This window comes from Callospermophilus lateralis, chromosome 13 (genome assembly GCF_048772815.1).
Source record: "Callospermophilus lateralis isolate mCalLat2 chromosome 13, mCalLat2.hap1, whole genome shotgun sequence".
NCBI lineage: Eukaryota > Metazoa > Chordata > Mammalia > Rodentia > Sciuridae > Callospermophilus > Callospermophilus lateralis.
The window spans coordinates 8514742-8528512 of record NC_135317.1 but is presented as its reverse complement, the minus strand read 5'-3'; the positions used below and the strand labels follow the sequence as shown (position 1 = coordinate 8528512).

Sequence of the window (13771 nt, the reverse complement as noted above, 5' to 3'; positions counted from 1 at the left end):
GGTTAAAGAAACGAAATGTAAAGGATAATATTTGTTTCAAGTTCTGTAAAGTTTTTAAGTTCTGTTAAGTTGCATGTGGAACCTGAAATTCATGTGGAAGTTAAAAACAACTCCCGGAAAAGCCACTGAAATGCATGTTGAAATCTCCCCTGACCATCTGGTTGCTCTGTAAAAACAACCCCCCTCCCAGAAACCGTGCAGTCCAGCATGTACACACCTCAGGGCTTGAGCCAATCAGTTCGAATGTATACCCTTCTTTGTACTAACCAATCACCCCTACCCGACTTGTTCCTTCCAGTAAATGTACTAATCATGGTTAAGAGTTGTTTGATTTTTCCCGCGGCGTGTGATGATTTGTTATGCTGTATGTGAAGTCCCTGCCCTTTCCAGATAATGTATATAAGCTCTACTCAAGCTGTTCTCGGGGCTCTCTGCTCCTCCGAAGTGAGCTCTGAGCCCCAGCATGCTGGACCCCCAATAAACCCTTTGCTGTTGCATGAGACAGTCTCTTGGTGGTCTTTTCCTCCTTTTCCCGACCTTTACAGTTTTTTCTGTTGTTGTTTCAATGTTGGGGATTGAACCCAGGTCCTCATATATGCTAGGTAAGCACTGTCCTACTGAGCTACATCCCCAACTCTTAACAGTTCTTTCTAACTTTGATTTTTTTCATGGATGTGTGCACAATACTAGTCAGTAAAGAGATAATTTTCTTATTTGCAAAGCTTAGCCTGAAGCAGCATAAAAATGACTTGTGTTGATTGTAAAGGGACCTTGACAAATAAAATGCATTATTTTTCTGGTTTCATATTTGAGGTCATTGTTTGAAACTAGATTTTTTTAAAAAAATTTCAAGATTATTATACTTTTTAAGGAAAAAAAGATTATAAGACTAAATGTTGAAATTCATTACCCTGTGATATACATGAAACTCATTGCACTATGGTATGATGATAGTTTCTTGTTTTCCTAAAATCATTAAACTATAGAGTAGTTTATGTAACACAAACCATAACTTTTTCTATGAGGTGGACATGAAAATAAGAGGTGCTTGGATATGTGCTAAGAAATCATAGTATCCAGTAGGAAAAACTAATGTGGTTGGCATAGCTTCACAATTTGGCCAACCTAGAGAGAATAAAAAGTTTACTGGTACTGAGGATACACTGTTGAACATTGTTCCTGCTTACATTTTCATCAAGGGAGTAAGATAAATATAAATCAAGGTCATCAGCCAAGAGTAAAGAGAGGTGGAGGTATAGGTGGTTTGAGGAAAGGCTGTGTGAAGTAGGGAAAGGGAAAGGAAATGTATTGGGGAAGCATTTTTTGACCATTGTTGAATGCCTATTTATTATTGCTGGCATAAATTTAAAAGTAGGCCAATTAACATGATAGCATGTCGTTTCCCAGTAATACTGACCAGGTAGCGTGCTAGTATAGAGGTGGTAGTCGTTGGACTTACTCATGGTTAAGATTTTATCAGGGAACTTGAGAACACGTAGAGAGAAGCATGGGAATTAAGAGTCTTTGGGGGCTAGTGATGGAGCCCCCTGGGAGCATTTGCCTAGCATGCACCTAGGTTCATTCTCCAGTACTACGAAAAAGAAATGAAAAGAAAAAGAGTCAAGCCCTCTTCCTGTGATGTACTATCTTTGGCAGCTAGACATGAGAGATAGTAGAGGCCTCTCTGCTTTGATTTAGAGATGTTGCAATTTCTCTGAAGCACAGGGAGCTAGGATCACCTTTCTTCTCATGCTACACGCTGCAGTCTTGAAGTCTTTGTTGACCCAGCAATTGAAACTAATTTTTAAATGACATCTGACTCTTAACCATTAGGCTTGTCAGAACATTCTAGGATGTAAGACTAGCCCTTTGCTCTTTCCATCTGCTATGAGAGTATAGAGTGGTAGAAGGGGTTGGTTTGTTGTCTAGAGAACTCCTTACTAACCCAGGCTGCCACACTGACCTGTCTTCTGTGAATCTGAACAAGTTCCTACCCATTCCAGCCCTTATCTTTCAAATGAGGGCAATTGGTCAGATATCCTTGACATTTTGCTCTAAATACCTCTGGTTTTATAAAGGAATAGTGCCCAAATGTGGGGAAGAGGGAATGAGCAAAGAAAATAAACTAATTAAGAAAGAAGAAATACAACTTGCCAGTAATCATAAAAGATTCTTAGCCTCACCAGTAATCCAGGAAATGCCAATCAAAAGACTGCGATAATTTTTAAGTCATCTTTGGCAAAAAAAAAAAAAAAAATCAAGATGGTGTCCTTCCACTTTGAGAATAGCTTAGCAGTATCTGCTAAAATAGGAAATGTACATTCCCAACAATCCAGCAATTCACTTCCAAGAAACACACATGTGCAAGAATCATTTTTAGAATTGGGAATAACCTAATGTTATTTATTACCAAATGGATTATTGATACGGCCTTACTATAGAATATGATACAAAAAGTAAAAGAAATAAACTAGAACTATTTTGATTTGCTTCAATTTTACAAGGAATATAGAATAACCAGTGGATACCGAGTAATAAATACAGTGTGAAATATTTATGTTTCTTTTTAAGAGAACAATATCATGTATTGACTCTTACTACCTGTATATTTATGTAAAAGTATGGAAATGGGCCAGAATGATACCCCAAAATTATGAAAGTGATTGCTATAGGGAGTGGTAAGAAGTTGGGAAAAGATCTGGCATGATAGATCCCTGCTAAGTGTTATTTGAAAGGCCAGAAAAAATGTTAGTGATGACTAATTCTGGATGATGGGACATGAATACTTTTAGTATACTTTTGTATTTAAAAAAAAAAAAAACTCAAAATAGTTAAAAAGTAAGGAAGCATACACAGCTAAGGCCTGAATCTATGTTTACTGTTTTTTAATTATTCTTTTGTTGGCTGAATCTCATGGAAGTTGTCATTCAGAAAGTTGTCTCATCAGTTAAAGTAGCACAGGTAAGAAAGATGTAGCCCAGTACCTGGGCCTCTGTAGTCACTAAGCAGATCCTGGTCCCTTCTTTCTTGGTCTTATGCCTTCTAAGAAGTATCTGAGGCCAGGAAATGTAGATACAAGGAGAACAACAATGAATCAGGCAAAATGGTGATTCTGTAAATTGATTTTAATAGTTTTGTTATGTTGAATGTTTAACTGTGCTTGTCATGAGCAATTTCTCAGGTAGGCTTAATTTCCCTCCTTTATTTCCTCCAGTGGAGGAAGATGATTTGTCTTTGCTGACGGCTCTGCTGGAGGAAAATGAGTCAGCCTTGGCTTGTAATTCAGAAGAAAGTAACTCCTTACCCCAGGAAGATGGTAAACCTGACACGTTCAACGAACTCTTTGATGCTGATGGTGATGGTGAATCGTATACAGAAGAGTCTGTTGATGAAGTGGGAAAGATAGAAGACCAGAAAGAAAATTTGGCCACTCTCTTTGGGGACATGGAGGACTTAACAGATGAGGAAGAAGTTCCTACATTGCAAACAACTGAAAACAAAGTCCTCCTGGCTCCTGCACCTAGTCAAGAGAAAACCAATCAGGAGTTACAAGGTGCTCTAACCATTTGCCAACAGACTCCAAAACCACAAAACAGATAGTTTTCATCAAAACACTTGCTGATTCAAGGGTAGAGATAAATGACTTTGTAAAAAATTAAAATTTTTTCAGTAGGTAGTTAAGACAGTAGGTACTCAAGATCTGTTTCAACATCCATAGGCCTCCTTGGATCATTGTCAGCCAGCCATAATTGATCCTCCACAGAATGGCTCTTTTCATGTTTATTACATACTTTATGTGCATTGAAGCCAGGGATAAGACTACAAAGGTACCACACATTCTATGTAAGCAGGGGGCTGTTCCCAAACAGAAACTTTGAGGTATAACTTTGTCTTATTCTTGACATATTTTTAAGTCATAACACAGTTCTGGGGTTTACTGTCTCTTCTAATTCACGCACTAGCATTTATTATGTTAGCTATGATATTTCAACTTACAAAATAAATACAATTATTTCTTTTTTTAAAATATTTTTTTTATTTGTAGGTGGACACAATACCTTTATTTTATTTGTTTTTACTTTCATGTGGTGCCGGGGATCAAACCCAGTGCCTCACGCATGCTAGGCAAGCACTCTACCACTGAGTCACAAACCCAGCCCTGTATAATTATTTCTTTGCTTCTAAAAATTAACTATACAAATGTGTCAATAATATCTGTGGTACAAATTCTTAACTAGCTTAGATATGAGAGTCTTAATTGCTTAGAAATGAAAAGTATTTCTCTGAGGGACCTCTTTGAAGTAAAAATTAAGCATGAGCTTTAAGTGTGTGGTTATATTGAGAGTCTCAAGGTTTTGGGGTGGGGGATAATGTATTGCCAGCATTTTTCTCATGTATCCATTTTTTTCCTTCCTTGTTCTTTTTTTTTTTTTAAAGAGAGAGAGAGAAGAGAGAGTTTTTTTAATATTTATTTTTTAGTTTTCGGCAGACGCAACATCTTTGTTTGTATGTGGTGCTGAGGATCGAACCCAGGCCGCACGCATGCCAGGCAAGCGCGCTACCGCTTGAGCCACATCCCCAGCCCCTCCTTCCTTGTTCTTAAATCTGTTTTTCTTTCCTAGATGAATTAAGGAAGTTGCAAGAGCAAATGAAGTCCTAAAAGCAGCATCACTTAAACAGCCTTCAAGTCCAGCCCTTCCACATAAATTCCCTGGTAATAAGACTATACTTCTGACAATAGTATGCATTCTGTCTTTAAGAAATTGTAACATTATTCTTTGAATTCAACTCCTAACAAAACAGCCTTGGAACCTCTTCCTAAATTGGTTTTTCTAATTTATTTTTAATCAGGAAAGTAAGTCTCCACGGCCCCCTCTTAAAGAGAAGAAAGTTCAGAGAATTCAAGAATCAACATGCTTTTCTGCAGAGCTTGATGTCCCTGCCCTACCAAGAACTAAGCGAGTAGCTCAGAAACCAAAGACTTTTACAGGTGTAATACTCAAGGTCTCACTGGTTGCCACTACTCTCGCTATGTTTAAAATGTATTTTCGCATTGTCCTGTGTGCATGTGTGTGTGTGTGTCTGTCTGTCTGTCTATTTATCTATAGTCTTTTGGTCTGTCTTATGTCCCCACTGAGAAAAGTAAGTTTCTTGGGAATGGAAATCATATGATATATTTTGTGCCTTTCCTGTACGTCTCAAAGTATTTAGAAAACCCTTAGGTATGAAGTAAATGCTTACTGAATAGTTAACAGGTTGAATTATTTTAACCATGTAATCTTAAAGTTGTACTTTGGACTGTAGTAAGTATAACATGTGGATGAAGTTCTCATGCTGGGAATATGGAAATTTAATCTTCAGGCTTGGGGGAGTAAGGCATATATGCCCTTAAAATGGTAAAGCTTTATTTGAAACTGGGTTGTATTAAGCCAGTGTTTATTCTTTAGGGGAAAAAACTTCTTTGCGGGGCTGGGGTTTTGGCTCAGTGGTAGAGCACTCACCTAGCATGTGTGAGACACTGGGTTCAATCCTCAGCACCACATATAAATAAATAAAATAAAGGTCCATTGAACTAAAAAAAATAAAACTTCTTTGCCAGGAGTATAGAATGGTAAGCAAATACATACACACACACACACACACACACACACAATGAAAAGAATTTATAAACCCTATATTGGTCTTGGTTTATTGCTTCAGTTTGTCCAAAGTGATTATTCTTAAAAAAAACTTGAGACAAAATGGTCTGGAGATAAAGAAGCCTAAATGAAGCAGCATTTATTGGCCATGTTTGTTCAAAAGCCCTTTTGAATAGCTTTGACCTATGATGTGGAAGTGGAGAAGAGTTGCAGTCTTGGAGTGGTCATATTAATTTGATAGCAAGTTCTATATTCACTCATGAAAATTGTCCATTCTCTTGAGACCTTTGGCATTATTAACATGTTTCATTAGGCAGTTTTCAAAGATTTGTTTTGAGGAGGTAGGACATGGACATGGTTTCTAATTCTAAAATTCTAGAGTTGTCCTGACTCCTAGCTTGGGAGCAATGATCCAAAGTCTCTTTCACATAATCTTATATAACAAGGGAAATTTTATTATGGAATATACCCAAGCTTTCTGATCTTTGGGAGCATTACAAACACTTCCAAAATGTAAAAAGTAACCACATCAGGGATATTTAATGCAGATAATAATCAGAATACCCTCGTCCCCCTTTTCTCCCCTGTCTTACAAATGGAATGGAATGGAATGAAATTAAATAAGAAAATCAAAAGGGAAATTAACTTTAGGTATGCCCAAGTTAGAATTTGATCTGTTCATAGATCTCTAATTATTTATTCCTAAAGGAAGGCTTTCACTTCTGAATAGAATCTACTGAAATCTTATATATGGTGAACACTCAATAAGTATCATTACATAGGTATTTTAGAACTGCACATTCTAATACAGTAACCACTAGCCACATGTATCTATTTAAATTAGAAACTTATTTCCTTAGAAGCACCAGTCACATTTTAAGTAATCAGTGGCTACCTGTAACTGGTGGCTACCATCATATGTGTTGGACTGTTTTGCAGAAATTTTGAGGGTAGGTTAAAAATGGTCTTGTGGGCTTCATTTTGTTCTATCTTCATTTTGTTTGTTTTGCATTAGTTAATTAAAAAAGAAACTAAAAACAAATTTTGCATTTATTCACATGGCTTTCTTTTTACTGAATTCTTAAGGTAACTTTCTAGAGGCCAAGAGCTCATTTTCAAGGATGACAAGTACACCCTCCCAACCACTCCAAACTGTTCCTGGGAACAAACCCAGTGGAATAACTAGAGAGCAGAGCTTGGGGACATCAGGGAATTCTGGAGCACTACCAGCTCAGCAGGTCTCTGTGGAAGCCTTCTCTGACCTGCGACTCAGGTCAGTATGTATAACAATCCTCTTATTTCCCTCATTTGCATCACTAGGTGGCTCTTCTGCTCAGAAGACAGAGACTTCTAGAAGTAGCATGTTGGTGCAGCAGATTGACAGAATACCAACAGCGCTTGAACTGAACAAAACTTGGCACCAAGACCAGCAGTAGCATTTGGTTTGAGTCAGGACAGTTGCATATGAAATGTTTAAGGAAGACTTATTGTTTTCATGATGAATAAAGAATATTTATCTGTTAAGAAGAAAAAGGAAATATATTTAATCAGAAATTGACAGGTGGAACAGGGATATTCACTATTTTGAGGTTTTTTTTTTTTTCATCTTTATTTAGGTATAATTTAGTCTACATTTTATTTTTGTTGTACTAGTGGTTATAGATTTTTTAAAATATTAGGATATATAGGTGAATGAGGATAGTAGAGTTCTATATGAATATATAGTATGGTCAGAGACAGAATAGATGTTCATATTCTATTAGAGAAGAACAATTTGAAAATTCACCAGATTTTGACTAATGATTAGGAATAAGAATATATTCATCAAGCTGGGCATGATGATCCATTCTTATAATCCCAAGTACTTGGGAGGCTGAGACAGGAGGAAATAAGAATTCAAAGCCCACCTCATCAATTTTGCAAGACCTTAAGCAACTTAGCAAGATCCTGTCTCTAAATAAAATATATAAAAGGGTTTGGATGTGGTTCAGTGGTTAAGCACCCCTGGGTTTATTCCTCAATACCATAAAAAAGAGAATGTATTCATCAAAGCTAAATTCAAAAGCCTTTATTGTTGTTAGAGTATTTGTTTTTTAAAAAGTCTGGTTGGAAATTGTAGAAACTGTGAAATTCTTGAAGAACTGATGAGCTTTAAATATCAGTTCAGTTTTATAAAAAATTTTAAAAAGAATATTATAACATGTTATAACTTATTAGCACTTAAAGAATTTGTGACTTTTTTTTTCCCCCTGTTCTGTGTAAATCCCAGATCTATATTTGGAGAAAGGCAAACCTCACTTTAAAAATTATCTGATTTTTGTTTATTTGCTGTAAAAATGTGTGCATTGTTTATATTATATAATTTAACCCCTTGAGAAACTGTAGAGGTGTGTGCCCATAACATCTCCTCTTATCACCTGGTTAAGATGCCAGATAATCTCTTTTTAGAATTATAATCTGTTTATTGCTGGTTTCTTAACTTAGGCAACCTAGAGTATCCTCCACAGAAATGAACAAGAAAATGACTGGCCGAAAATTAATCAGACTGTCTCAGATAAAGGAAAAGAGGGCAAGTGAGAAACTTGAAGAAATGGACTGGGTGACATTTGGAGTTATAGTGAAGAAAGTCACTCCACAGAATACTAACAATGTAAGCCATGTTATTGATTTCTGAGCTACTTCATTGAAAACTGATAATGGAACTTATATCTTTAACTTTTTACCTGTCAGTATTTCACTTTGAAAAATCTAGTTCACTGTCCTTTGTGTTGGTATAAAGGGGAATAGGTAAATAATGCCTTATCTTTTAAAAAGCTAATTATATAGGTTTCTTGGGCTTTTCATTGTTCAAATCATTCTCATGGTATTTTATACATGTGAACATCCATGTGACACTGTAATCCTTCCTGTGGAGGAGAGAAGGGCAAGTGATCAGAGAAGCTGAATTCACAGATCTTTTGGAGATCCCTGTAAATGCAAATTACCAATCACAAAAGTGCTGAAATCTCTGGCCTATGCCAACACAATATGGTATCTTTAAGTTGGTGGCTCTTCCAAAAGATCTCCCAAGTTTCAAAATTGCAGTTGACTGAGGCAAAGTGTGGAGGAAAACCTCTGTGACTTAGCAAGGCAAAAAACCTAAGTTCTAAGCTTTGTTCTCTCTTTAAATAGTGAGAACAAAGGTAGGTCCTCAGGTTGACCCTTAATCTTTCTTGAAAGACTTCCATTTCTTATCCATTAAATGAAGCCTGGCTATGGTTTTATTGAAAATCCCTTCCAGCTTTAAAATACTGTGCTTAATCAGGCCCAATCTGTTATTATTTTCCAATTTAGAATTTCTAACCATGGATTGTTCATAAGATCTGATACCAAGATTGAGCTTTAGATTAGTGTGCCCTGTTACTATTGGGATAAATGTGAACAAATATGGTTTTCATTTAATTAAGTTCTTAATTGTTTCACACTGGCTAGAATGACATTGAAACAGTAGATATGAAAGTTTATCTCAGCTCTTCCAAGAAAGACATTGCATGAACCCATGGAAGAATAATTATAATGCTTAATAATACAGGCACTAACTCACTATAGCCTATAACCAGACCCGTCCTGGGACAGCCCTGATGAAACAGTTTGTTTTAGTGTTATTCAAACAGTTCTGTTTTTTAAAATGTGTCTTTGAAGGTTATTCATGTTACAAGTGATTCACATTTTGAGTTGTTTTCTCTAATACTTGTGAAATTTTAAAGCTCAGCCAATTTTCTTTAACCAGTTAAGTCCCAGGTTTTCAATTCTTGAATATTTCAATGAAATTGACACAGCGGCATTAAAATAGGTTGGAAATCATAATCTAGAGCTTATTATATAACTTATTATCATTAATAATGTTAATTATGTCAATAATATTAATGGATATTAGTACTAATTATTCACTTTCTTTTCTCAAAAGAATGGATCTCCAAAAATAAATATTTATGTTAAAGTTACCATAAGTGGTATATTTGTTGCTCAATTTAGTTTTTTTTTTTAATATAGGTTTTTTAAATTTATATATGACAGAATGCATTAGAATTCTTATTACACATGTAGAACACAATTTTTTATATCTCTGGTTATATTCATAGTATATTCACACCAATTTATGCCTTCATACATGTACTTTGGATAGTAATGATCATTACATTTCACCATCATTTCAATTTAGGTTTTCTAGGTGTTTCATAAATGGGAAAATGGGCATAATAGATTAAACAATGCTTTTTGCTTCCAAGACAAGCAGAGATTTAGTAGCATACAGCAGAACCTCTTTATTACTGCTAATAATATTATTAATTTTATATTATTGACTCCATTAATCTGGTGTTTGTTAACTAATAGATACCAAGTTGTTTACATAGTAAAGTTTATGTTAGTAAGTTATTAAATGGTAACACTATAGCTTCTTGTCCTCTTAATGGTGTGTGTTGGGGCGTGGGTTAAAAAGGCAGTGTTGTGCCCACTGCATAGGATTAGCAGACATTTGATGATTGTATTTTTGGGATTCATTATATTTCTGTATTTTCCTACAATGAAACACTTGAACTGCTGGGCATGGTGGCACACACCTGTAACTACAGCAGCTCTGGAGGCTGAGGCAGGAGGATTATGAGTTTAAAGCCAACTTCAGTAATTTAGCAAGCCCCTAAGCAACTTAGTGAGACCCTGTCTCTAAATAAAATATATAAAAGGGCTGAGGAACTGGCTCAGTGGTTGAGCACCCCTGGATTCAATCCCTGGTATCAAAAAGAGTACTTTAGCACTTGAACCATAAATAGAGACAGGGTAATCAACAATTCAAAAATTCAAATTAAAAATAGAATAAAAATTCTTTTCAGGGGAAAACATTTAGCATTTGGAGACTAAATGATCTTCGTGACCTCACGCGATATGTGTCATTATTCTTGTTTGGGGAAGTTCATAAAGGACTCTGGAAAACGGATCAAGGTACTGTCATTGGATTGCTAAATGCTAATCCCATGAAGCCCAAGGATGGTTCAGAGGAGGTAAGAATGTGTCTGTGATTATATTGATTGGTTGTCTTTACAAATTAGCTGAATTTTATAAAAAATGTTTGTATTGGTCTACCCCCCCCAAAATGAGTTATGCTTTTATATTATTGTCTCCATTAATCTGGTGTTTGTTAATCATCCACAGTGTTCTGAATTTCTACCTTCTCCAAAGTATTTTGTAACAACTACCTTTACTATATCTTTTCAAATTAGTTCCAAGGTTCCTAGAGTTTTTTGAACTCTTATGCTCAGGTTTCCTTAGATCCCTTATAAATTTTCATGGTAGCCTCAAGGAATTTTGCTCCATTAATTATTACAGTAATAACTTTAGGTTAGAATCAAAGCCTCTTCTCAAGCCATATTAGACTTTTTGGTACCATCCACTGCTTCTCTAATAAATTACAAATTACTTGTTGAATTAGCACCAAGTAATTTCTTTACCCTCATCCAGCAAGCTTTGCCTTCTTGTCAGATTAAATTCAAAAGTAAGGAAAGGGGAAAAAAAAGTTATTTCACTCCTTGTTTTCAACAAAAAGAATAGCATCAGATCTTTATCTGTTTGGGATTGTGTTTGTCTACAGATAATAGGAAAATTTCACTACAGTTTGTTTTTTAACAATAAATGGTGGGGCTTGATTTTCTTACATGATAAAAATCTAAACATGGGCAGTATAGTAATGTCATGGCAATGACTCTGTGAGTCTCTGACTTTCCCCCTTACTTACAAGATGACTGAAGTTCCAGTCATCACTATGGAGCAGAATACTGTATCAGATATTACTCCCAGAAAAGGACTCGAAACACCTTGCCAGTTTCTGCTAGGCAAGAGGCTTATGCACAAACCTGACTGCCAGAGTTTGAGTCCGTTGATGCTGAATGCTCTCAAAAGCCAGGCAAAGTAACTTTATTACTTGTTGGGGTTTGAGTGTGCAGAGTTTAGCTCCCTCAGGCCTGACACTTTGCAACAGCTGTGGCTGTGATTTAGGTCAGCTGAGGCAAACCTCAGTTAGGAGGAGGAAAAGTTCTCTTCCCCTTATCGCAAGTCACAAGTTCTGCACGGTTTGGCCAAGAGGAAGAAGCTTCCTGCATACTTGTCCTGGGAACAGTACATTCTAAAGAAACAAATGCATCCTCAGGGGATTAGATAATGTCTACAAAGAACTTTAAGAGGGTACTTATCAAATAAACAGGAACGATCTGAAGTTAGCTCTGTGTATCCGCTGAGGCATGATATTTGGGCAATGTGGGTAAAGTGTTATTGAAGAATTGCTTGCTTTGTTAGAAGAAGAATATAAAAGGAACTTGCAAATAAACCTCAGCATGCAGTTGCAATTGCTGCCTTTGCTCTGCATCCCCTGTGTCCTGGTTATTTCGCCACCCTTACCCAGGGACCCAAACGCTCTAGACGTTCACAATTACTTATAGATAGGTTCTAATAATCCATAGAAGCCCATGATCCATAGTGAACTGATCCCCCTAAGACTTAGGAAAACTAGCCAGTTTCCAAAAGTACTCTACTCTAGACTGTATAACACACCAACCTCAAGTATTATAAGAGGGTTGAGGATAAAATCTAGGCTCTTCAGGACAGTTCCTCCTTATATTAGGACCTGGGTTCATAATACATTCTGCCTGAGAATTGCAAGCAAGAAGGAGGAGAACTGGTTTTCCTCCTGCAATCATATCACCATTCAAGGCAGCAAATGAAGAGGAAGGATGAGCCGGCCACTCTCTCCTACTAGGAAAGCAAGGGCTTTCCTACCAATTCCTGCTGAAATCTCATTGACTAAGTCTCAAGACTTAAAGCTAGACCATTACTAGCTATAAGGAGTGCTGGGAAAGCAAAGTGGGATCCCTTTTCTGGGGCTGAGCTTTTGCAAGTCCAAACCAAGGAACAATTCTGATAGCCAAGAAGAAGGAAGAGATCATTACTGAGAAGAAAGCTGAATGTTTTCTCACTTCTAAATCTCTTTTATAGAGCCCCCGTCTTAAATTCCTTTGGACCAATAAAGTCTTAAATCAGTACCAACCATTCTTCTATCCATTCTTGCTACTAAAAGACCCTGTCTTTGTCTGCTTTTAACTCTGCCTTTTTTTCCTTTAGGTGTACTTGTCTATTGATCATCCTCAGAAGGTTTTAATTATGGGTGAAGCTCTTGACTTGGGAACATGTAAAGCCAAGAAGAAGAATGGAGAGCCTTGTACACAGACTGTTAATTTGGTTGGTTTCAAACCTAAGATGGCTTCTGCTAAAGAAAAGTGATTAGGATTAGAGTTTAGATATTTAACTGTAATGATTAAATTGGAATAGAGTTTCCTATTTAACAGGAATACTCAAAATGAGAAAGTGAAATGTGTGGTTAATAATTGCCAGTTTAAAAAGCTAAGGATAGAGAGGGTTTCACTGCCAACAATGATGAAATACACCAGGAACCTATACTATAATATAACTTCCTTATGACTCTTTTAAGAAAACAAAAATAGCTTCATTGATATGTGTTTCATATACCATACAATTCACCCTTTTAAATATACAATCAGTAATTTTTTAGTGTATTCAGAATTGTGCAACCATCATTACCATGTAATTCAGAATTCTTTCATTACTTCAAAAAAAACCCATACTCAATAGCAGTCATTCCCCAGTCCCTCTTCTCCTACCCCCTGGTTAGCACTAGTTTACTTTCTGTGTCTGCATTTGCCTATTCCAAATAATTCATAGAATGTGAAACAGAATGTGACCTTTTTGACTGATTTCTTTTGCCTACCACATTTTTAAGTTTCACGCATATTGTAATATTCTTTCATTTCTTTTTATGGTTAAATAATATTCCCTTGCATGAACAGACTGCATTTTGTTTATCCATTCTTCAGTTGCTTGACATTTGAGTTTCTACATTTGGCAGATATGAATAATGTTGCTCTAAACATTTAGGGGACTCTGCACGTAGATAGTGTTGTGAGGCTGAAAAGAGGCTCTTTCTGCCTGCAGCTCCCAGGGCTTTAACCCTAGTCCTCATCAGCTGCTCTTCTTTGCAGAACGACTGTGAGTACTGTCAGTATCATATCCAGGCTCAGTACAAGAAA

General features: G+C 36.3%; 1 protein-coding gene across 1 annotated transcript in view; it reads left to right on the top strand.

Annotated features, from left to right (window-relative positions):
- The window catches only part of LOC143379514 (protein MCM10 homolog), a 35450-nt gene that overhangs the window by 2294 nt on the left and 19385 nt on the right, over positions 1-13771 (top strand). Inside the window, 10 exon segments of the mRNA XM_076832134.1 lie at positions 3215-3553; positions 4623-4652; positions 4655-4714; positions 4761-4765; positions 4861-4990; positions 6738-6912; positions 8124-8289; positions 10511-10678; positions 12789-12905; positions 13724-13770. Of these exon segments, the coding sequence (XP_076688249.1) occupies positions 3215-3553; positions 4623-4652; positions 4655-4714; positions 4761-4765; positions 4861-4990; positions 6738-6912; positions 8124-8289; positions 10511-10678; positions 12789-12905; positions 13724-13770 (1237 nt within the window).